The 25,183-nt window shown below is 37.0% G+C and overlaps 1 protein-coding gene across 2 annotated transcripts; it reads left to right on the plus strand.

Moving 5' to 3' along the window:
* The first annotated feature begins 288 nt into the window (after window positions 1–288).
* Window positions 289–20,771, plus strand: galm (galactose mutarotase). Of its 2 annotated transcripts, none has more exons than XM_041252167.1 (7): window positions 289–670; window positions 1,579–1,733; window positions 7,800–8,006; window positions 8,402–8,483; window positions 11,407–11,560; window positions 14,613–14,787; window positions 20,591–20,771. In XM_041252167.1, exons 1-7 carry the CDS (start codon window positions 484–486, stop codon window positions 20,666–20,668), a joined length of 1,038 nt encoding a protein of 345 aa, XP_041108101.1. In that variant the 5' UTR covers window positions 289–483; the 3' UTR covers window positions 20,669–20,771. The 2 variants fall into 2 exon arrangements, with proteins under 2 accessions (XP_041108101.1, XP_041108102.1); XM_041252168.1 differs by having other exon boundaries at window positions 11,410–11,560.
* The last annotated feature ends 4,412 nt before the right edge of the window (window positions 20,772–25,183 follow it).

A 25,183-nucleotide genomic window follows, 5' to 3' on the forward strand; every position in this document is an offset into this window, starting at 1 on the left:
TATATATATATATATATATATATATATATATATATATTAGCTCAAAGAGCCAGCTACATGTACTGTAGGCCTAATAGTTTTACAGGAATAGAGTCTTATACAAAATTTTTTTAAGACACTGTGAACCTTTTTTTAACTCGAGCCGTTTTTACGCTTGACTGCGGGAATACTGCGGTCTGGAGACCTGAGACAACGTCGTTGAAGGCCAAAAAGTGTTATACTTTATTGATATGCTAACGCAGAAATATAATTATATTATAATAATTATTTTTATTCTATTATATAATAAATAAAAGTAAACCACACGCTATATTCTGGCGTAGAAAAGGCATTTGGTGCAGGTTTTTTTGTTTGTTTGTTTCTATAATGACAAAGCTTTAGGCAGTTACTGCTGTTAGCGTAATCATTAACAATCGTACTTATTATTTGCTGACAGCTCTAGAATTACTAACACGTTTTGCACGGTCTGCTTCTAACTTAAAAATGACAGACGTAACAAAGGACGCCTGTGAATGTTTGCCCGGGGTAGGAACTGTTGAGAAATTCCAATTAAAGTCAGAATCCGTAACAATGGAAATTATATCGCTTGGATGTATAATAACTTCTTTAAAGACCAAAGACAAGAATGGGAAAATCGATGATATTGTTCTGGGCTTTGATAACCCAGAAGGTGGGTTCTTGGTGGCGTTTTTTTTAACTTCTGTTACTGACTTTATTTTTTATATTATTACTATTTTAGTGTCACGGTAGTGAAATGGTAGACACAGTGCATCGAACAACAAACAAGATCAATTCTAATAAGTCATAAAGTTGAATTATATTTCCTTTTGAGAAGTAAAAGCAGTGCAGTAAGTTCGCTTCGTTTGGTATGGAGTCTCGGTTCCTTACTTAATTTCCCTCCATCGCAAAGTAACTAATCAAATACGGTACAGTATTTTATTGCAGGACTGTACTTTATTTTTTGCAATGGAAATGTTGGTACATTTTAAATGTTCAGCCAGTTACGGTTCTCAAACGAATTATAGTTTTTTTATAATAATTAACAACACATGTATGTAAGTTCCTGTTACCACATTATGTAGTTTGTAATCATTCTGATTGGTTATGGGTTATATATATCCAATATTAAGTTATTATAATTATTTTGTAAATGTGCCTTTGCAATTGTGGCAAATCCTAAGCTCCTGGACTGAGTAGTCTTACTTTTTCCATTAATATATGGCATGGTGACCTTTCAGCCATGCCAGTCCTACCTACTCTACATTTATAATCCCCTAATTTAAAAAATAGGGACATCTGTCTCCTGTGTCAGGAGTGAAATGGTATAGAGAAATGGTATTTCAGAATAGCTGAACTTACTGAAAATATTGAGAATGGCAGCTTTTGCTGTATCTTGAAGTTGCTTACTTGTAAAGAAATAATATAGCTCTAAAACCTACAAGAAAGACATACAGAAAAAACAATGATGTTTAAAATAATGTGAACTGTCAGTGCTTCCTTTAAATATGACACACTTAAAATACTACATGATGATGATGATGAAATTATGTTTATTTTTTTTCTCTCATTGTGTTAAAGGATATTTGGCCAATCCTCGCTTCTTTGGAGCTGTAATTGGACGTGTAGCCAATAGGATTGCCAAAGGTAAATTCACTGCCAATGGGAAGGAGTACCAGCTTGCTATCAATGATGGGCCTAACGCTATCCATGGGGGACTGAAAGGATTTGACAAGGTAAATTTTAAACCTCACAGATTCTGTACTAAAATATGCAAATCTTTGACTTGACCCATTTAACAGGCCACTCACTAAAAGGTAATGATGATAACACTTGTGTGTGTGTGTGTAATTATGAATATTTATATATATATATATATATATATATATATATATATATATATATATATATATATATATATATATATATATAAATTGCACACACTGTCGATTATGTGTCACAAGGTTCTTGCTCAGTGGCGTTACATGTCCTCATGATGCTAAAGTGGCTAGTCCTTTATTTACTTTGGTTGAATAGGTTGATCCTAAATGTGCTTTGGGTCAAATTTCTGCAGCACAAGCTCAATTTCAGAGTCTCCAAACTGAATTCCCGTAATGCATTGATTTTTAATAGGGGTGCAGTGTCTATTACATTAGCTCTTGCATGATGTTCTATATCAGATATTACCAATGTTCTAGTGTGGACTATTTTAGTTGTAGTTATCTGATGTTCTAGTATCTAGTGGTTGCAAACATTGTCAAAAAGAAAAGGAAATCTTTTATCAGAGAGAAATGCACAGTCCAGTGTGGGTCTGACATTGAACAATTTAAATGTGTCAAAATAATGGCTTCACGTAATGGCAATAGAATTCCCAGCTTGGCATGACTGGAGACTTGTCATCTGAAAGTGGCCCAGTAAAGTATAATTACATGGTGTCAGAGCTGCTGTACAAGCTAGCATGGTTTGAACTTTTATGCACTCTACTTAATCAGAAAGCAGACACTGATGATAGCCTTATTTGGTTACAGTTCCCTAATGTAGATTTAGCCGTATGGATAAGTTTCCTCCCCCCTTGAAACCTAGAAGCAGCTAAGTTAGACTGTGAGTCTGCTGCTCTTGCATATCCACATGCAGCACTAAGAGGTTGGACACCTTTAAGCTTTTTATAGCTCTAAATAGTAAAACAGAAATTAAAAAGGGAAATGTTTTTTTCTTACTGTATAGTCATAATGTTTGACAGTATTTGATTGATTTTGGATTTGCAGGCTGTTCAGCAGAGGTCTACTATGCACACATTGCTCATGGAAACATTAGATGCTGTGTAGTCTGGAGCCTTGTGGATCTACTATTACTTTCATGTCAATAAAATGCAATAAAAGGGTGCTAATGGCTTGGTAAATAGCACTCTCCTATCCTTGGCTATGGATTACCATACCGTACCTGCTCACGTGAAAGTTCGCTGTATAGTCTGTTTTTTTTGTTCAATCTCTTTGTGTACATGCCTGTCAGGAGGTGAATGGTGTGGTTGACAAAGTGAATGTCCAAACAGTCTTACAATCAGGGGTGCTGGAACTAGGCATCGCTGGGGGGGGAGGGGTCTAGGTCGGCCAGGGTGTCCTCAGCTCACCGCGCACCAGCGACCCCTGTAGTCTGGCCGGGCGCCTGCAGGCTTGCCTGTTAGCTGCCCGGGAGCTGCGCTGTCCTCCTACGCTGTAGCTCCTGGGCCGCAGCATGTAAAGAAGCGGAGTGGTAGCGGTGAGCCGAGCCTAAATAATAATAACTGGTTATTTCAAATTGGGAGAAAATAAAAAAAAATAATTGGCAACGACTACATTTAAAAAGAAAACACAGCGCTCTGGCTGCGCCCCCTTTGTACAGAGATTTGCAGCTCACATCCCTCCTCTCTGTCATAATTCCCTAAAGTGTGTTAGTAATGTGATGTGTGTTTTGAAGACGGGGAGGAGAGATCGAAATCATGAAGTGACTTTATTATCCAATTGCATTTCGTGCATCTGGAGTTGTAGAGGTTAAGGTACATATCGAAGACTGGATCTAAGAGTAAATGTGTTTGGTAAAAAGGGCTGGTTTCTGCTTTGCTTTTTCCATTTAGTCATCTGAAACTCTGTTGTAATAGGAGACACACACCTGAGAGTAACACTGGCTTGGCAGCCGATATGTAAAATGATAGGCCATTCTGAAAGCCTAATTTGTTGAATGGATAGTTTTCACATTGACTGCTTTACTAATTTTACTACCTTTGTATACAGGATGTGACATAGGCTATATATGACAAGTGTCCCCTAGTCAACGGCAATGTAAGAGTGTTGTCTGGAAACAAAAATGTCAGGGTAACCACATCCTGAATGTAGAGGCAATGTAAGGTGAATTCTTGACAAATGCTATTAGTTCCATTTTTGTTTTGCTCACTTTAAAACCAGCAAATGCCTTGCAAGATTAATGGAGCACTAATGAAAGTGTAACTGATGTTATGTAACACTATTGGAAATAACAATAGTTCTAATAGAGATAACAACGTGGAAAGGTCAGAGCCTCACATAGCTTTCTGAAATGAGGAAATCGAAGACCAAGGGTCTTGGCAATGAATTTATCTTCGAGAGACAGCTAGAGTTCTGAAGTACTTTTATTGATGTTTTGGAAATTATTTTAATCTCTTTTTCATTTTATACATGAGTAGTCTCTAGTTTTTCTTTGCTGTGTGAATGTTAGCCCCAGGCTAATCAGGATTTAAAGAAACTAAACTCTATAAAGCACCACCTTGTTACTACATGCAGTAGTAGTTGATTCTAAATAGGGATCTACTTAAATCGCTGTAAATTGACGTATTTTTCGTGGGTAGGTTACTTCCTTACTAAAACGGAGTGCTGGCATTTGTTAAAGTCAAGCATGCAACATCCTCCAGCAGTTACTGCTGACATTTTGCCAAGTTATACAGATGTGGAAATCTAGTATAAAAACAGTCCCAAAACTCGGTTACCCAAGGGCATCTGGCATACTTTAATAAAGGCAATATATGCAGCATGTTCGTTGTCATGTTTTGTCCCATCTGATTAACTTATTTTATTAGTACTGAGTCAAAGCAAAGAAAACGTGCCCATTCGGGTCTAAAATTCTAACTGCTTAAAAAGTAAGCAGCAGGTTGTTTGAAGCGAGGTGGCTGTGCTGGATCGTACCTGTAGTATTGATTTAACTTGGCTACAACCGACAGGAATACTTTTGATCTGTGCTGACTTTCCTGTTTGTTTTCTGAAAGCTGCTTATTTTACATTCTTCAGGAGCCTTTGTAGTAGATCGATTGTATTTTCTCCAAAGACACATTACAAGATGTGCAAAGCAATTACCTCCATGTACCGTTTCTTTGGGAAATATCTTGACACAATCATCAGCTGAAATATACTTTAGCTTTACTTTTTTTCTTTCTTGAACTGATTAATAGTATAAGCACGGCAAATAACGAATGAATGAATGAAAGAACCTAGAATACTACAGAATGCGCATAATCCCATATTTCTTATCTAATGTAAGGTAATTTATTCACTATTATTTAAAGTCTTTTCCTTATACACACTGTACACAGCCTCATCCACGTTATTTTTGTAGTACAGTATAACATTTTAAAAATGACCGGCACTCTAATGGAGAGTCTCATAATGCCTTTTATATTCCCAATATGTTCAAATAGTTCAAATAGTTTAACATTTGTGGAATGTGCTGGTTATTTTTATTTTGTTGTGTTTTTTTTTTTTTTATGCTGTAACCTTGAGGCTAATTTGACACTTTCAGCCAACTACATAATTGGCAAGTGATTTCGTAATTTAGGCTAAAAACCAAATTCTTGAGTGTTTTAAAGAAGCATCTTTTTGACTGGAGGAGACGCAGCAGTGCACGATAGCATACGGTTTGTCAGGTCTAAGCAGGATTGACACAGCAATGAAAAAAAAAGAAAAGCAGACCCAGCCAACTGGCATGGGTAGTTATTTTCCTGGTTAGTAGTTCATGCCACAGTTACATTCTTTTAAAAGTATTTATTATTAAATCATACTTGTGCTTAATGATGTTTGACAGAATAATCCTACAAGATACTAGGGATGTGCTTTTGTTAAAATTTTGTGAACGCTTAAACTCTGAAATGTCAGTGTTTTAAACGTTTAAACCATATCCACTCACACACACACACACACACACACACACACACACACACACACACACACACACACACACACACACACTATATTACATTCTGATGTTGACAGCCCTGGTTAGTATTTTTCTAAGCAAATAAACCCTAAATAAGCAAATAACATTTTAACATTGCAAAGACTTAACTACAAAGTAAAAAAAAATAAATAAAATTAAAACACTTACACATCAAATTATATTTTGAAATGTTTATATTTATGGTTGTAATTCAAGTTGCTATTGAAGACTTTATACTATACATATTGAACACATTTTCAGAAAGTACAATGTTTTAGAACAGTGTGTTTCTTAAAGGTTCATTTAACAACAACAAAACAGGAATCTATTACGATCTTCTGTAGTTTTTAAAAAAAATTTTAATAGAAGTAACTTTGTCTCAGATTGTGGTTTTAAAAAAAAAAAATAGAGATGAACATCACCATTGTACACTGAGGCAGAGTTTATACGTTTAAAATTCCCAGCCCTACAAGATACCCTTCGTTCTTGGCGCATCTGCTGGATTTATACTGAACTTACGCATGCTGTTTGAAAAAGTTACATTAGAATACAGGACAGGGAGAAGTTGGATTTGTTTACAATAAGTGTGCTGTGCAGGTAGGTGATGAATTGCCAATGGCAGCAGGGTGAAGCTCTGTTCCAATACTCTGTGGCTTTCAGATCCATTTAGTTTGAGGCAGACAGTATGGGGCATCTGTGTGCCAGCTAGTCACAGCTGTGCATAAATCATGTTCCCTTATGAAATACCATAGGACATCCAATTTATGAAGAACAAAAAAATGTCACTACTTTACTATGGACAGAGTCAATATTATTAGATGAATAATGCTGTGGCAAATTGTTTCTTACCATTGAAATTTAATTTAATAAACAATTGGTAACTATTTATTTAATCCATGTTTTATTAGATACCATTCAAACACAATTAGGCTGATATACTTCTTTACAGAGGTTCTGTCGGCTGCTGATTCACCTACAGCTGCTGCTTGTCAGTGCCCATTTCTAGTTCAGCAGCTGTGAATACTGGCTTGTTTGGGGTTTACAGGTGTGACTTTACAACACTGTAATTTCTTACTGGCTCCTGACATACTGTGTATTACTGTAAATTTGTTTTTGATTTTCAACTAAACAGCAATTCATTTTACTACCCCAACATTAGAACTCTCGTCTTTGAAGAACATCTCTAGTTTACCATCTGAACAAAATACCTCGACCTCACTTGTTCTGAATAAAACTTACCTCTCAAGCATATTTTTTGTTTTTTTTTCTGTTTCAACAATATTAAGGTGGATGAGAAAAATGAGCAACACTATGGTGATCAGATGAGAAACTGGTGGGTTTGTAAGATTGCTTTGAAACATTATAAACAATATGCAGGCATACACAGGAGACAGTAACAGTAAATACTAACCAAGTTTTCTCTTGCATTTTAATTCAAAGGTAGTAACTTCAAATTACATTTCCTTTTCTTTTTTTTTTTTGGGGGGGGGGGGTTATATTGCAATTACTCAAATTCCGTGTTTTTTTTTTTAACTTTTTTATATAATATATGTTAAGGTGCTTTCATCTTGGTTTAGAAACCGTTGTTCAGTTCTAGTTGCTTGCCATAGACGTGTGTAATGTAGCCTAGATCTGCCAAAGTGTCTTTGTATTATCAAGCACAGTTTATCACAAGATGGTGCTGGCACTTCCTTCTGTAAGATATGTAGGCTGATCTGTCCGCGACAGGCAACAAGAACTGAAGAGGTAATAAGGAAGAGGTACTCCTGAACTCCTGTAATAAGGAAGAGGTACTCTTGGTAACAATGGAAGTGAACTTCTAGCATCGTGGCTGGGGAAGAATGGGCTTAACCAGAATGAATGTAAAAATGTAGACTGAAGAAAATTAGAGACTTAATGTTGTTATGAAAAGAATGTTTTTAAGATTTGGTTATCTAACCCTTAGGATCCCTGAGGTTCTGTTCACCACAGTTATAATATGCCACACAGTTCCATGCGCAGGCATCTTCTTCTGTGTAGGTTTGGTCCTCTCTCTTCCGCATGCCTGCACATGGCTCCTGGTGAAATGACTCCCTGTTGTCTTCCAGGCCATCTGGACCCCCGAAGCACTTCCGAGTGGCGTGAGGTTCTCACTGACAAGTGCAGATGGTGAAGAGGGGTTCCCCGGGGAGCTGAAAGTATGGGTGACCTACATACTGGAAGGAGAGGTGTTGACAATTAATTACAGGGCACAGACCACCAAGTCAACTCCCATCAATCTCACCAACCATTCCTACTTCAATCTCGCAGGTCATGTAAGAGCTTTTTTTTTTTTTTCCTTTTAAATGTATTCTGTGTTATAGATTATGTGGAAGGTTGAGATTTAACAGAACTGAATTCTCCAAGTTTTCACAGTAGAATCAAATATAAGATGTATTTGCTTGATTATTTATAGTATAACTGGCAGTGCAGTGCTAATTGTTTCTGTGCTTTTACTTTATCAATATTAATATTGTACTCGGCAAACTGAATTTCACAGTGAAACGTCATAAGATGTCTGCGTATAATATGATGTTGTACAAGCTTATATTTATTTGTTATTATATCTTCTGTACTCTCTTACCTCAATGAAGTATTTAAAAGCAGAACCCCATTTTATTCTGTCTTTTTTTCAATAACCAGAAGAGAATCCCTTTTTTATTTCGTCCAGGGAACCCCTGATATCTATGACCATGAAGTGTCTATCATGGCAGATGCCTACCTGCCTGTGGATGACACAATGATTCCTACAGGTTGGTGAATATATACAGTATACGTAGCTTTCAGTAGTCTTTACTGTACACTTCCACTATGGCACTAATGCTTTTTCATTTATCTGGGCAAAATGCACTGACAGGGTAATCCTACATACTAAATATGCATCGACTAAATAAGGTAGTTAGGTTTCCTTATTCTTTATTTAATTACAAAAGCATACTTAGATGCAGATCTCCTGTATATTCAAGAAATGGGTACAAGACTTCTGTGCAAATAAGGAAAATATAAATGCATTAAACATGTGACTGACAGGAAACACGTGTATTACTTACATTCAAGTAAAAACGCAGAGAAGTGTTATCAGTATATTTTGGAATTCAGGGCTATTTAAACCAATCAAAGGTGAACTGAACTATAGTATACTAAAAAAGGAATATAGTTTACGGGTTATCTTGCAGTAGTGTTTGTTGAAAGCAGGTCACAGACATGTTATTGTAGATGTTGTATGGCATGTTGTATTTTGGTGCACTTGAGGTATGTTTGTTTACAAAAGCTGTTGTTCTGAGCAAAATGAAATGCATTTATTGCTACATTAACTCTTAACTCTGCAAACCAGTATACAGGTCTAGGACAGATCACTGCGCTCAATCTAGTAGTATAGCAAATATTCCTGCCCTCAAAACAGACCAGGAAACTAATAGAAATACTAGTTAGTATATGTATACCAAATTATTTAACAATAAAATACTCAAAGTAGTTACATTGTTATCCTTGGGTAGTCTTTCTGTACAGTTCGTTATTTATAGCATAAATGGCTGCACATTGAATACGAAAGAAATGAGGATGCTTCAAATGGCAGTTTGGGTTGACAAACCATCTTTTTGTGGTGGCCCTTATCCATGTTCAACAATTTAAGCAGCAGTAGAAGCCCCAGTGTAAAGTTAGAACACTCCCCAAAGATACAAGTGTGCCATGTTATATTTTACACTGAAATTGAATTAATTGATAACTGTTTTCCACTTTTTTCCATTTTTGTGTCTTAAGGGTGATTTTAGCTTTTTCAGAAAACTTCACACTGACATTCCACTTCTCAAAGAGTGCTGTTGAGGAAGTCTATAAGATGTGCCACAGTGTAGTTTAAGACTCCCTGTGGCAGGTCAGAAGCCCCACTGCTGTAAATAGTGCATGTGTGTGAATGTAAGGTTGGCAGGGATGGGGTTAAATCTGTCCCTGCCAGCAATCACAGGTGTAGCCATTCTCTATTTAGGTAACTGATGCTAAGTAGGGAGTGGCCACATGTATAAAGGAAACAAAATCCTTTGTTTGCTGGAGGAGTTTGGGTTTGAGCGTTTGTGCTCTTTTTGTTCTTTTGTTTGAACCTTTTATTTTGGCCTTCTGTGCTGTGTTTATTTGACTCCTGTTTTTTGGGTTTGTTTAACAAATGTGTGCTTTAGTGCTTGAACTGCAGCTTCTGTTTCTGGGTCTCTTTTCTGCCAGTAACCAACCTGGGCCGTGACACTATCCTGTCACACTCCCGTTGCCTAGCTGTTTGTGCCATTCCAGTTTTTAGTGTGAGTGCAGAGCACAGGTGGACCCCACACATCTCCCTCGTCTTGCCCTGTCACCAGGCTCCCAATCCATTTCAAGCCAATCGGGTAAAAATGTATCTATTTTTGACTGGTCAGTTCAGCATTAGAGGTAGAAGAATTAAACAGTAATTGGTGATGGAGGGCTGTGCCTCAGACTATTGGGGTACATAATTAATCTATTCACCTTCCAGCACTTACTCACTGATAACAACAGCATAGGAAACAATATATTTATTTAAAGCATTTATTCAAAGCAAGTTTTGGATTAAGTATCCCCATGTGGGGAGCTGTATATATTTGCTTAGGAAATGTGGCCTTGTTCAAACCTCTAGACCATGGATGTGGTTGCTGGATATGTAAATCGCAATGAAAGTTTTTTTTTTTTTTTTTTTTTTTTCTTTTCTAAGGCCCAGTTAAGATCCAGTATACACCTATGATATTATTCTACAGTCTGTTACTGTGGAAAACGTATTTTTTGTATTTTTATTTTTTAAACTGATCCTAAATACAGGTGGTAGAAAACACTAGTGTCTTTGACTTGAAGTAGATGATCTCATGAGTTTTATTGGGGCTTTTGATGTCACTTCAGTTGTAGTTAGTGGATAGGGTCCACCATGCAGTCATCAACCAAGACTTCAGGTACTGGAAATCAGCCCACAACTTCCTCAAACATCGGTTGGTAATTGCCATTTGAAGCACCCTCATTTTACAGCACTATGTAACTGTACTGAAAGACTACCCAAGCATAACTGTTTAAATTGTTTCTTGCATTGTTTTGGTGAATTCTCCCAGCAGTCTTAATATCAAGAGAAGACTATCGTAATATATCAGGTATATCAAGGACTCTCTGTGTCTGCTTGTTTGTTGAACTTACCTGATTACATGTGCATACAGTGGATATGGGTCATGGTGAATTATTTGATCATATAAGCATGGACTGAAATAAGACTCCCGTTGCATAGCAGTTGGAGCCATTTTGGGTTTTCTGACCTGCAAACTCTTGTTTTTTTTTCATCTTCAGTTGGGACTACAGTTAGTAAAACCTGAAATGGACCAAACTACTATGCATTAGGAGTCTTATTTCTAGCCCTGTAATGAATAAATAACGTAATGAAAGAATAAAAAAATTAAAAATAATTGCTACTTTTCAAAACTTTGATTCTACTCATTTTACAACCGTCTTAAAAATGCTAAAGAGTTGGTTATGTAACACATCACACTGTTCAACTGTGCATGACATTGCTTAATATTGTGTCTTAAAACATTTGTTACTATCCCATTTCGGATGAGTCATGATAAAGCGGGACCCCACGTGACTAGCTGTCAAACCAGATGGTTTCAGTTGTTTATTTGTTTTTTGTTTCTCCAGGAGAAGTGAAGCCAGTGCAGGATTCGCCCTTTGACCTAAGGAAACCAGTACAGATGGGACAGCGCCTGAAGCAACTGCCAGGCCTTGGGTTTGACCACAACTTCTGCTTATCAACAGCTAAGGAACAACAGAAGCAGCAGCAGCTTTGTGCAAGGTCCATTAAAAAAAAATCATCTAACTAATTATTACTTTTTACTTTAAGTGTATATTTACAGAAGTACGACTATGAATACTGTACAACACGTCCTGTGCTGTAGGTCACATGGTCCTACATTATAGGAATTGGGCACCAAGATAAGACAGCAGCCATAACTTTTGACCTATAACACTGTTTTAATATCAGCAGAACCCAAATCATCATCAATAAGCAAATAATAAAATCAAATTATATTAAACAAGAAAAAGGAGCCAAGTTGTAACTGGTACAAATATAAGTTAATAAAACGGCTTAAAACACTGGTTCTCTCCCCTTTGAAGCCACTGATAGTTGACATTCTAAGATACCAGAAGTGTTTTTCAAAGGTTACCCACCTCCATCTGGCTGCCATTATTAGAGCCCATTGGCTTGTGGCTGAAAACCTCTTGGGGCTGATTTTATAAAGTTTTTTTTACAGTGCCACTGTTTACCTGCATTAGTTCCTTGTTGTACTGCAATATAGTACGATACAATTGAGAGATATAATTAAATGGTTCGCTTGTGTGGGGAAAGGAGCAGCCTCCTGTGGCTCATGGGTTTCTCAGTTTCTATCCTAAGCCCTTGTTCGGCAAACCAGGAATCGATTATTGCTAACTATATCACTTTGCCCATTTTTTAGGAATACCTCTGTTTGTTAGTAGCCCCAACAAGAGGTACAGCCTTTTTACGCTTTGATCAATAACATGTCAATCTCATTGTAGTTTTATGAGAAGTGTAAAGGGAATGGGAGACTAACGCAGGGACCTCACTGAAAGTGACGTCACTGTCCTGTGTTGCTACGTTGCTGCCTGCTACAACTGAGTAGAAAACCTTATATTTTAGATATTTTACTTGTATTATTGTGCAATATGTGTGTATATGGCATTAACAGTAATGTTAATGTTACGATATTAATGCTTTGTTTTTAATTGTTTTGTATATTTTTGTCTGTGTATCGTGCAGTATGAAATGGCATTAACAGTAATCACGTTAGGCTAAACTAGTTTTCTGGGTAGGCAGCCTGTGATAAAAGCTTAGATGCGCACCTTTGGACTAAGGGATGACTGTGTCCTAATTTTTTTCAAGCCTGAATACTGTAGGGATCAAAAGTCATTTCCAGCAGAAGGCTGATTTGAGTTTTAATGGGCCCACTTCAGTTCACACTTCTATAGCAATAACATGCTATTATCCGTATACCTATGTTTACACTCAGTTTCCAAGGTATTTAAAGGTTTCACGAAGACAATTTTAAATGTTCAAAGAAAATCTAATAGTTACAGAACTAGGTTAATTTAAGAACTACCTACATTGTACATTGCGGCTGTGTTTTTAATTTCACCAAACTAAGTGGTGCAAACCGCTTTGATAAATATGGGCCATTGTCAGGAAAACAAAGACAGCCAACCCATAGTGCACCTGCGCTGTACCACCTTGTTAAACAAATGACTTTGCTCCAGGCACAGAATTCATCACAAATGTATGAAACAAAAATTATTATTTTTTTGGGTATAAACATATGCATTAGTATAGCCAATCATGACCCTGAACTATGTTTGAGAACAATTATTACTGCACATGATTTAAAAAAAAAAAAAAACGTATACACGATTAAGTCAGTGATATACTCTCATGGCTTGTGCTAAAGAATGTCTTAGCAAGTTTCATTACAATTGGACAACGGGAGTATGTAAAACTCTCAACATAAAGTCAACGTCTGGGCATAATGACTGCTGTAAGTTAACATAGGTCCCACTGGCACAGAGAGACCAGGTGCCCTCAGGTGCTGCAGCACACATGGCTTACCCTTTTGTACGACAGTGTGTTGCGGTTTAAGGTTCCTGCAGGTGTGTTTCTTATAAAAATGGCGACACTAGTTAAGCTCAGCGTTTTTTTTTTAATTTCATTTTCAAGTTTGCCCTTGCCACTGCATGTCTTGTCTGCATGCCATTTTAAACTGGTTTGGTTTCATGCAGGTCCATCTTTAACACTTTGAATGCGTTTTTAGGGATTGTTAACTGTATAGCAGTTACTTTGTAAACCCCTATGAATTTAATGTTTGTGTTTTTCTCTGTTCACAAAACAATTAAATAAATGTGGGCAAGATGACTTTGTCCTCTGGAGCCTTGGAAATCTACTGTAAATAGAAAACAATGTAATTATGCCCTAAACCCTGTCAATGATTGTCTATATAATAAAAGAGTGGTTGCTATGATTTTAAGGTTCAAATTAGACAAGAGGTATGGGTTGTGTTTGCAAAGTTTTTGTGGAGATATCACAAAGGTTACTAGACAATGTGTATAACCCTTTTCTTTGTTACCCAATCAGATTTGGAGTGTCCTGAGTGACCTTGTGTTTAAATAACCCTTTGCAGATTAGTTAGTGTAGGAGGGCTCATCGCTTTACACTGTCATAATGCCAGTGCTAGATTTGTAATCAGCAGGGGTAAATTAGTTCAGTGTCTTGCTGTGACATTTCCTGATGAATTTGATATTGTTACGTTTTTATTTTTCTGGGGTTTATGATGGAACAAGAACTGTTGTGGAACAAAAGATTAGAAACAGTCAGACTTCAAGCCAGTAAATGTGTAATTATTGGGGGGGGGGGGGGGGGGCAGAAAACATTTAAATAATCTGATTCATTTAATAAGACATCTGAAACTGGCAGTTCCACCCATTTGACTTTTTTGTAGTTCATACTGCATAAAACATTTACTGCCATGTGTTAGCCTCCATTTACGTACTGCAAGCATTTACTTCTAATAAAATTAGTCATTTATCAAAAAAAAAAAACACATGCAAGCCACAAATAATATAGTGAACAGGTTGTTTAAATATTGTTAATATTGAGAACTTTCATTTACACAGATGGCAGTATGATGATAAATGTGCAAGTAAATAAAGCATTTAAAAATAAGGAAAATGTTGTATTTACTGCAGCCATAAGCAGCACAAGTAATCATTTACAAGCTGTGCAAGCTCATATCTACATGTTTTTTTCCACAGTGCTTGACATTTTTTTGTGTTTGCTGTAGAGTTTACCATCCTCCGAGTGGTAGAGTTCTGGAAGTGGGGACCTCACAGCCTGGGGTTCAGTTTTACACAGCTAACTTTCTGGATAGTTCTCTGAAAGGAAAGGGGGGAGCAATGTATCCTAAACATTCAGCGTTCTGCTTGGAGACCCAGAACTGGCCAGATGCAGTCAACAAGGTATGTGCTACACAGTCTGAGCAAAATAAAAGTGGAAAGATCAGCAGTTTTAACTGTTCACGATACGGTCACCTATGATGTGGTAACATGGACTTTCTTACACATTTCTGAATGATATGTACAGGCTATGGGCTAGATTCTCAAAGCTCCTTACTCCAGATTGTTCAGAGAGAGGGAAAAAAAAATTAAATAAATAAAAAGTTACCAAACCAGAAATAAACTACTCAAATATTTAAATGATAGATTTGTAAAGGATGGGTTTTTTAAAAATGTATTTTAGAATTGAAGTTGGTGCTTCGTCCTTTCAGAAAAAATAGCACCAATGACGGTTTGGAGCGACGAGCTTTGAGAATCGAGCTCTATGTGTTGTGCACAAGCTGAACAGTCTGCTAAGATTATAGTACCCAGGTGTGCTTTATGCAAGAGATTTAACCTGTTGCTGCTCAGCGTTCTCTAGATGCTACGTTGTGAAAATGAAAGTATGTCATTAGGGGTATATGTATGTTACTGAAATATCTCTCCTAGAAAAAGAAAAAGATCCAGAAAGACTGAAATATGGTAAAAACAGACATTGTTGATAGGCATTAGATGTCAATATAGAGGTCAACCTCTTCACGTTGCTTACAACGATTATCCTGCTGGCCCAGTTATCATCCAGCTAGCATGTGCTGCCCACAAGTGCAGGTGAGGCAAACCTTTTCCTATCTGGTACTTGAGCACAGATAAGTATGTGAATGAGGGTTGATATCCTCTGAAGTGGATTTGAATTGCAATTGTAGAGCTTCACAATGCGCTTCTAGCATTAGCCAAATGCCCACATTCAGTTAATTCATTTGCTAGTGACTGTGTTAACCCTTGCACTGCCAAACATGTCCTGCTTCAGTCCTAAATTTACTACCGCTGTCCCCCCAAGGCAGTCTGTCGCGGCTATTGTTTAAGCTCCACTGATTTAATCTGGAATGTAGAAGAAAAAAGAACCAAAAAACACCTGTTTTATAAAAAGAAAATTGATGTGTGATGACGTGAACATGTTTACCAAAAATATGTTGCTCATTTTCAGCTTGCTGCGTTATTTCATAGTTAAGGGTTTTGTGCACTCTTGCTTTATCATAAAGAAGACCTTGGAAATAGTCGAGAATGTTTTACATTTCCAAACTTTAAACTTGCTTTTCACTATGTCACTCTGTGAACCAAGTACTGCCAGCGGTGGGTCATGCATTACATGGACAGACATGAAATTCACGTTATTCCACTTTAGTGACATGCCACCTGCTGATTTAAAAAAAAAAAAAAAAAAAAAAAAACAGGAAATTACTGTTTTTCTATAGGGTGCTTTTGTTATGCTGTAAATGTTTGAAAGGAAACGCCTTTTAACCTGAGAGATAAGGCTATTGAAAAACATAAAACAAGTTGTTATAATACCGTCACAGTATCGATAACGGGTTCATTCAACACTCTTTACCTGTTTGAAAATCTTGTGTTTAACGTGCACCTTTTATTTGATGTTTCAGTGACAGAAAGAACCGTACATTGAAATAAATTACTTACTTTCTTAGGGCACTATACAGTAATATTAAATGCAACAAAACATTTTGTTTCTGTAACTGAAATCTGCTATGTTCTCTTCACTACAAAATGATGTAGATACAGTATACACAGTACAAGCAACCTTCCAGCTTGCGACTTCGTATTCAAGAAGGTTTTTCCCTTGTAAGCAGTTTTTAGTCTCTGGCCTGTGTTGAGTGAAGCGAACCTTCAAGAATTACTGTAAAAATTGGTCTGAGTAAGTGGAGTGTCTTAATCTCAGCTGCAATTTACATAGCAGTTTAGCTTAAATACTGCTTTGATTTATAGTTCAAAGTATGTTGCGTTAAATCTATTATAGGAAGCATTGATTTAAAAAAACACTCCAGAACAAAGAAAAGTTAAACCAGTGTTTATGTCCACCCCCTTGGTTTACAGTGCAGTTTACTCTTTTAGAGGTTACTGTATTCCTTTGAATTTAAGACACAGTCCAAATTTTACACCCTCAGTTTGAGGGATAAAAATAAAACATAAAGGTGCATTTACAAAGATACAGCCTCAATAATGCATACAAGAAAAACGACATGGAGGGAGTTTGTGGCTGTCTGCTGTCATACAGAGCAGTACAGTTATGCTCTGCTTCTGATTTCCAGAAATGATTACTCGCACCTGCATTTCTCCCTTTTTGTGAACTTTGGAATTGCTTAGCATTTTGAAAAATACGGGGGTCTGATCAGCATTTCCGATCTGGCCAAGCTGGTACTGTTTGTTAAAATGGAGCCTAATAACGAAACACTGAAATTGCAAACGCTTTTCTTTGAATTACTCAGCTAATGACACTTCTTTGAAAATGGCTGCCTGTATGTCATGAATAATTTGAGATCGGGCAGTAACGTTTTTGTTCTTTACTCCGGCAGTCAGTCACGTTCCTGTTGGTGTACTCGGGCAGTGACTTCTTTTGTTGATGGTTTTTAATACATGCATCACTAAACTTGAATTTAAGACGCAGGCCAAAATGTGTCTTCAATTCAAAGGAATACAGTATTTGATTTGAGCAGTTCTTAGCGTGTCTCCAAACATCAACACTCCAAAACAGTACTTTAGGGCAATACCAGAATGAACTAGTTAATTCAAATGATACAAGAAATCAAAGTAAATCCTGATTTTTAGCCGTTTACATTAAGCCAGAAAATAAATAAACGCAAAAAAACCCACACATACATATATACTATATTATGAACTCAAACTAAAGCCCATATCACTGCTCAAATGTTGATTAGAGCAAATGCTTCTTCCCTGCTAAAATCTGGCTCATGGTGTGTCTCAAAATCAACAAAAATATGGCTAAACAGAAATGTTCCTTGTGGAAGTGAAACCTCCATGCAGGCGTGGCTGTTTGTTATTTTGTCGGCTTACAAACGTCCGTCATGCATTTTGTCTAACTCGACCTCAGTCAAAGCGTGTCGACCCACATCCTGGGGTGGGTCGATGTAACCCAGGTGAAGCCGGGTACGACCCAGGTGCGTGGTTTCACACTACGGGTAGGAGTGCCAGTGTGAAAGGGACTTAATCTAAAAAAAAAAACTAGTTCCCAAGATTTTTTTCCCCCATACATTACCATTTGATTTGATACATGTGTATGCAACTGAACCGTACGGCAACAACTTAATTGTCCGTCCACACTCACATAATCTATCCTCCCACTCTTCCTTCTGCCCCCCCAGCCTCCGTTTGTGTCATTTCAACCTTTTCTCCTCCTTATTGCTCATCATTAAAATGTAACACTAGTGGCAGTTAATGGAGACAAAGCTGGTAATTAAGCAGAGTACCGTGAGTCACATCGTTTTTCAAAAATGCTTCCCTAGAGAATCCATTTCAGAGCAGAATGATTCTAATATATGCAAATTGCGTATTTTAAAAACGATGTACTGAAGACGTGGGAGCATGTGTTGGGGAGGGCGGTGGGATTTAGACAGGCGAAAATCTGATTGCAAAGGCACGTGTTTCAGGTTTTCTTTTTTCAAATAGTTTACACAGGTTAGTCAGTTCAGGTAAGTAAAATATAATGCCCTTGTTGTACACCCCTGACCTAGAGCACTAAGCCTGCCTTGATTTAATGCACATTGTAAAAGAACATCGTCTCAGTAAAATGATCCAAAGTGATCCTGCCCCAGTGATGACAACTTTAATAACCCTTAATGGCAATTTCTGTAGTTGCCCTCCTCTGCAACTTTTAATGGCTTGCAATTTGCTGTTTAATAATGACACCTTTTGTTTTTACGTGTTCAAAAACTTAAATAGTTGCAAATTGTTTGCTTCTGAACTAATCCAGTTTAAGGACACCCACTCCATTATAACAATTTACTTTGGAAGCTTGGGTACAATCAAACGTCAAATTCAGAATTGCTGTTCTCTAGTTTTGCTTGATTTTTTTTTTTTGAGGGGGAAGTTGAGGTCAAAAAGCCATTACTGCCTGTTAGCTGCCTGTTAGCTGCCGGGGAGCTGCTTTGTCCTCCAACGCTGTAGCTCCTGGGCGGCTGCATGGTGAATCCGCAGCGTGTAAAGAAGCGGTCGGCTGACGGCACACGTTCGTCTTCGGCGCTCCCGAGTCAGCGCAGGGGTGGTAGCGATGAGCCGAGCCTAAATAATAATTGGCCATTTTCAAAATTTGGAGAAAATAAAAATAATTGGCAACGACTAAATTAAAAAAAAAAAAAAAAGTAATCTATTAATAAAGTGTAGTTTTGGTAAAACAAACAAACAAACAAAAAAACCTAATTATAAAGAAGAACTGGTACGCACCGGCACTTGTTTATGCCGATATGATTGCTCAACCCCACCACCATCGTAATATATCAATCTGTTTGTACCACTGAATCGCAGAGAAATTGTGATGCAGGGCTCCAGATTGTGACTAAAATTATTACAAATGCGACTACAAAAACATTTTGACAACTGCTTTTAAGGGGTTAGGAACAAAAATGCTTGCTCTCCCTTAAAAGCATGTGTCAGTATGTATGAATGCGACATGACGTAGGTGTGTATATAAAAAATAAATAAATAAATAAAGCATATCGCATGTTTTAATAAACTGAAATGCGAGAAGGACGGTAACAATTTGATGGAATACAGATGCTTGTAATTAACACCAGCAGAATACGGGAATACTGTTGTTTAAACATTTAACATAAAATGAACAGTTGCATTTAAGAAATGTAGAACAAGAACAGCGAAAAATAAAATACACTTAGAGTTTGTGTATTGCTCACGTGCATTAACAAAATCCTCTGGAAACTCAAAGAAAATAATTAATGAAGGGCTGTAACGCAACAAAAAAATCAACATTTAACACAAAGGAAGCAAAAAGGTTACCGCACCAAGCTGAAAAGTTGTCTTTGTGAACTTCAGTAAAACAGCGTTATCAGGCACGTTAATTTAAGAGTATCGTTACCATAATGAAAGACAGTAATGTAGCGCAAGTTCTGTACTAAAGCAATGTTGCACGGTAAACAAAACTGGCCATTTGAAAAAATGTGAAAGCAGAACGCACAGAAATACTTTGGACTGTAATTAGGAAGTGTACTATCTAATGCACTGAAAAAATAAAACAAACCACCATTCGCTAGATTTAGCTTTTAGACAGTGCTAATGAGAAAAGATCTAAAATATATGACAATGTGTTTGCTGTGGTGTGTTTAATATCGTAAGTATAGCAAAACAAATTCAATGCTGTATAAACTTGTTTTTACTGATAAATGAACGGTATGCGACCATAAGAGCTGTCTGTGTTACATGCTGTTACACTGAGCATGGCAGCTGTAGCATGCTCTTTCCCATATTACAGCTGTACACAACTAAAGGTGCAGTCACCAATTCCAATAACAACACTTGCAAAATATTTAAAATATAAAAATGCCGAGTTCATTGTAGTCCTCAGCTGCATAGATTAACCATTCAGCAGAATGAGGCAATAAGCAAGTGAGTACAGACACAACAAACCTGGTTGTAATGGGGTAGGTCTCGTTTTTACAATGGCAGTTTAAGATTGGAATAGTAACTGGTGCACATGCTGGTCCCTGCTGGATACACTGGTACTTGAGATGAAAAGGTTGAAAACCACTGGTCTAGAAGGTGCAGGTAAGATGTGCTTGTTGATGCCAACAAGCTAGAAACCTGAATCCTGAATTTTTTGAAAAGGAAACAAAAAATGTATTGTCTATTTGGCAATCCTATATTTCAGCAAACTTGTGACCCTTTTATTTCTTGTTCTTTCAACCAGCCCCATTTCCCAGATGCTTTGCTGCGACCAGGAGAAGACTATAATCAAACTACATGGTTCAGATTTTATGTAGCCTGAAGGCATCATTCAACAAGAGATCCATGAGTGAATCTGAGCAACAAACTAAAAAGCATGTCGGTTGAATCTGTACAAGCAAATAAAGGCTGATACATGGGTGAAAGTGGCCAATGATCATTTTGAGTGAAATTCCTGTGGCAAAACCAATCTTTTGGCCGGGGGTGTGGGGGCTGCCTAGGGACCCCTGAAGCTCTGGGGTTGTACATGCTCTCAGATGCATTCTGAGCCATTTTAGACCATTCTGGTTACTCTTCTTTGCACTCTTTCTAGAGCAGAAATATCCTTTTTGTAGTAAGGTCGCCAGAACTGAACACAATATTCTAGATGAGGTCTTACTAATACATTGTAAAGTTTTAACATTACTTCCCTTGATTTAAATTCAACACTTTTCTCTATATATCCAAGCATTTTGCTGGCCTTTTTTATAGCTTCCCCACATTGTCTTGATGAAGACATTTTTGAGTTAACATAAATTCCTAGGTTTTTTTTTTTATAGATTCCTTCTTTAATTTTAGTATCTCCCATATGGTATTTATAATGCACATTTTTATTGCATGTGTGCAGTACCTTACACTTTTCTCTATTAAATGTAATTTGCCATGTGTCTGCCCAGTTCTGAATCTTGTCTAGATCATTTTGAATGATTTGCTGCTGCAACGGTGTTTGCCACTCCTCCTATTTTTGTGTCGTCTGCAAATTTAACAAGTTTCCTTACTATACCAGAATCTAAGTCATTAATGTAGATTAGGTATAGCAGAGGACCTAATACTGATCCCTGTGGTACTCCACTCGTTACCTCACTCCATTTTGAGGTTTCTCCTCTAATCAGTACTTTCTGTTTTCTACATGTTAACCACTCCCTAATCTACGTGCATGCATTTCCTTGAATCCCTACTGCATTCAGTTTGAGAATTAATCTATTATGTGGGAGTTTGTCAAAAGCTTTCTGGAAATCGAAGTAAACCATGTCATATGCTTTGCAATTATCCATTGTTGATGTTGCATCCTAAAAAAAAATCAAGCAGGTTAGTTAGACACGATCTTCCTTTCCTAAAACCATGCTGACTGTCTCCCAGGATACTGTTACCATACAGGTCATTTTCCATTTTGGATCTTCTTGTTTCCATTTTACCAAATGGATCAATCTCATAAATCACAGGCTAGTTAACAAACATTTTTTGAAATGCTACTCAAAACTTTTTATATTTATGCCCATTTTACATATTAATTTTATAAAACCTCGGTTCCAAAAATAATATACAATCTCTGCTTAACTCAATCTGATTTTGTAAATACAGGGTTCATACAGCTTTTCTGATACCATTTTCACAGGCCTACATTAAGGAGTTTGACAATTTTCAACAACTAACCATAAAAAATAAAGCTTTTGCGTGAACAGTTTATTTAACTGTATAATAACAAAAATCTAAATTACACTCACTGAATATAGGTGAGCTCTGGACCAGTATTCAGTAGTACTGAGTCCGTTTTGGTATAGCTGAGTGTTTTGTTCTTAAAGCAGTACAACAATTCAGTGCTTTAATCAATGTCAAAAACAATAGTCCAAGAATTGTGTGTCTTAATCACAGGTGCCTAACTTTGTTAAAAAGGGGGGGGGGGGGGGGAAACTGAAGGACTAACCACTGAGCATAGAGAGGCAAATGTATTATTATTATTACAATTACAATTAAGAAGCAAAGCAAACCTTGCTGTAGAGAAGTTATGGTTTTAGAAATTGCAAGCTGACAAAATTGGGCAGGTGTTTCAGCGTATGTTCTTACTGAACACGCGTTAATTACAAATACATGGAAGCACCAATGGCATCTCTGCACAGTGCTGCACCTAGAATTCCCACATGTGGTTTATTAAAGGAACGTGTTAAACAAACAGAGAAAAGCAAGTACTGTTCTTTTGAAGGTAAGTATTCCCTAAGCAAGTCAGTTAAAAATACTTGCCATGTCAGAAGCATTGGTTTACTGTATAAAAAAAAAAGACTTCATTCTGAAGCAAATGCAAAGATTTATTTTTTTGTTGAATAAAACAATTTCAACAGTATATATTTAACAGTATAAACTTAGTTGCAGGATGGACCAGTTAAGAGTTGTTTATTGTATTATACCATTTAAATGGTCTTATTCCTGTAAAACCCCCTTCCACCTGGGTCAGGACACGTGTTATGTGGGTTGGCTATCCGATTTCACAGTGCTTTTGATAAAGCAGGGTCGACCAGGGTGATAGAAGTAAATATACAATGCATATCAATGCCCCGGAAGCAGCTTGTTACAGACGCTTCCATCCAAGCTTCTCTGGTTTGAACCGTCGGCCCAAATGCTGATTAGAGCAAAGGTTTCTTCATCCCTGCTGCAATCTAGTTGATGGTGTCTGAATCAACAAAAATATGGCTAAACAGAATTAACAGAAATGTTCCTTGCGGAAGTGAAACCTTCATGCATGTGTGGCTGTTTGTTATTTACGAATGGCCATTGTGCATTTTGTCTCTCAACCCGGGTCAAAGCGCGTCTCGCGTCCTGAGGTGGGTCCTGCGACCTGGGTCAACCCGTGTAAAACCCAGGTAATTTTACTTTTTTATTTAAATTATGATCACTGCTTGCTTAAAGTATCAATAGATGCACATTAATAAAGGGATCTGCTAGGTTAATAAGTACATTTATTTATTACCATTTTCAGGTGAAATTGGGTTTAACCACAATTATATCAAAAAAAATAAAAATAATCGTAGGAGAGTGTACAATTAGATCAGAACCCATATATCTATTTCTCAGCTAGTAGATTCTTCACTGAAACTATTAGATTCAGTCCTGAATTTCTCAGCGCAACAGCCCCACCAACTGGATTTACACTATACTTACTCAACTCCATTCTGTCTCCACTGCAACACATAACCAACCCACCAGCAACTCTTTCTCATTGTCACATTACAACTTCTTCTTCTTCTTATAGTTAGGAAGCTCTAAGAAACCAAGCAAACCTTGCTGTTGTGAAGTTTTAGTAATTGCAAGACTACAAAATTGGGCAGGTTTCAGCATAAATATTCAATATGTACTTACTGAGCACGCATTAATTACAAATACATGCTAGTAGAACCAAATGGCACAACCAGTACCAACATTATTTTATATCTAACGAATGCTGACAGTGCACAGATCGACAGAGTATAAGCAAAAATATTTAATTACCTTACGATTTCAGGTACGTGCCTTTAAAGTAAGATATACACTGGCTGCGAAAGAACTGCGACTGTTGTCTTTGATACACAAATAAGCTTACTTGACTTGGAAAAATGTATTAAAGATGTTTAGTGAATGACGCACGATGTTGTCACCTTTAAAAAATGTTGGGAGGTACACAGTAATATCGGTCATTTTATTTCTGGTATATATTATTTAACATCTTCTGTTAGAAAAGCTGGAATTGTGTGTAATATTTTATATATATATATATATATAAAATAAATACACACACACACACGCACGAGCATCACAAGAAACTTCAAACTTTAAACACATTTTCCATAAAAAAAAAAAGGATATAATGGACATTGACGAAATGTTTTTGGTTTCTTTTTAATCGCTTGATCATTCATCCTTGACCATGACACACTTGAGTGACTGACTGAAGCATATGCACTTAATCACATAATTAGTGAGACAGTTGATTGGACACTGGATATGGAGTGATTTCAGCTGTTTAATTGCAAGCAATAAAGAAAATCACACTATAAAAAAAAAAACACATGCCACGTCTGTCAAAAGAGCAGCGCTTTCGTGCAATCGGCACGTACGACGCTGGACTAGGGCAGTGTACTGTGGCTTCCCATCTTGGGTACTTGCAGCCAGCAATTTCAAACCTCGCGAGATGGTACCAGACACACTCTGTCAATGACAGGCCACGAACTGGGAGACGAAGATCGACAGTTCATTTTGCAGCATCTTCATGATGTCAGTTGTTAATCAGCATTATAAAAAGTAACTGCACCTGCTCTAAAAGTGTCATCTTTTGATCACATCTAGTGAATTTTATCCAAATATAACTAAAATGTGAATGAAACTGAAGGATGCCATTTGAGGCATGAATAAAACAAAAACACAAAAGAAACCCAAAACATTGAAGATTATTTTAAAAAAATGTACTGGTGGTAAAATGGTTTAAAAAGATGAGCTACATGCATCCCTACATGTGCTTATCTATATTTTGCAAAACACTGTTTCTGTATCCCTTAATTAACATTACAAAACATGCACCTCGAAGTGGTAAACTTAACTTGATCTTACATTTGTAAATACAGATTTATTCTTTAGTTTGTTGTACAGTCAATAGATGTAATTGGCTTTTCCCAGGTAGTACTTTGTCTTGTTGAAAAACAAATGGCGCAATAGACTTGCAGTTGGGATATTTAGATGTTTGTATGGTATGAGCAGAAGTGCGCTGGACTAATCCAATATACATAATATATATAAAAAAAAAAGTACTGTACATACATGACAAAGACCATCA

This window comes from Polyodon spathula, chromosome 6 (genome assembly GCF_017654505.1).
Source record: "Polyodon spathula isolate WHYD16114869_AA chromosome 6, ASM1765450v1, whole genome shotgun sequence".
In the NCBI taxonomy this organism is placed as follows: Eukaryota; Metazoa; Chordata; class Actinopteri; order Acipenseriformes; family Polyodontidae; genus Polyodon; species Polyodon spathula.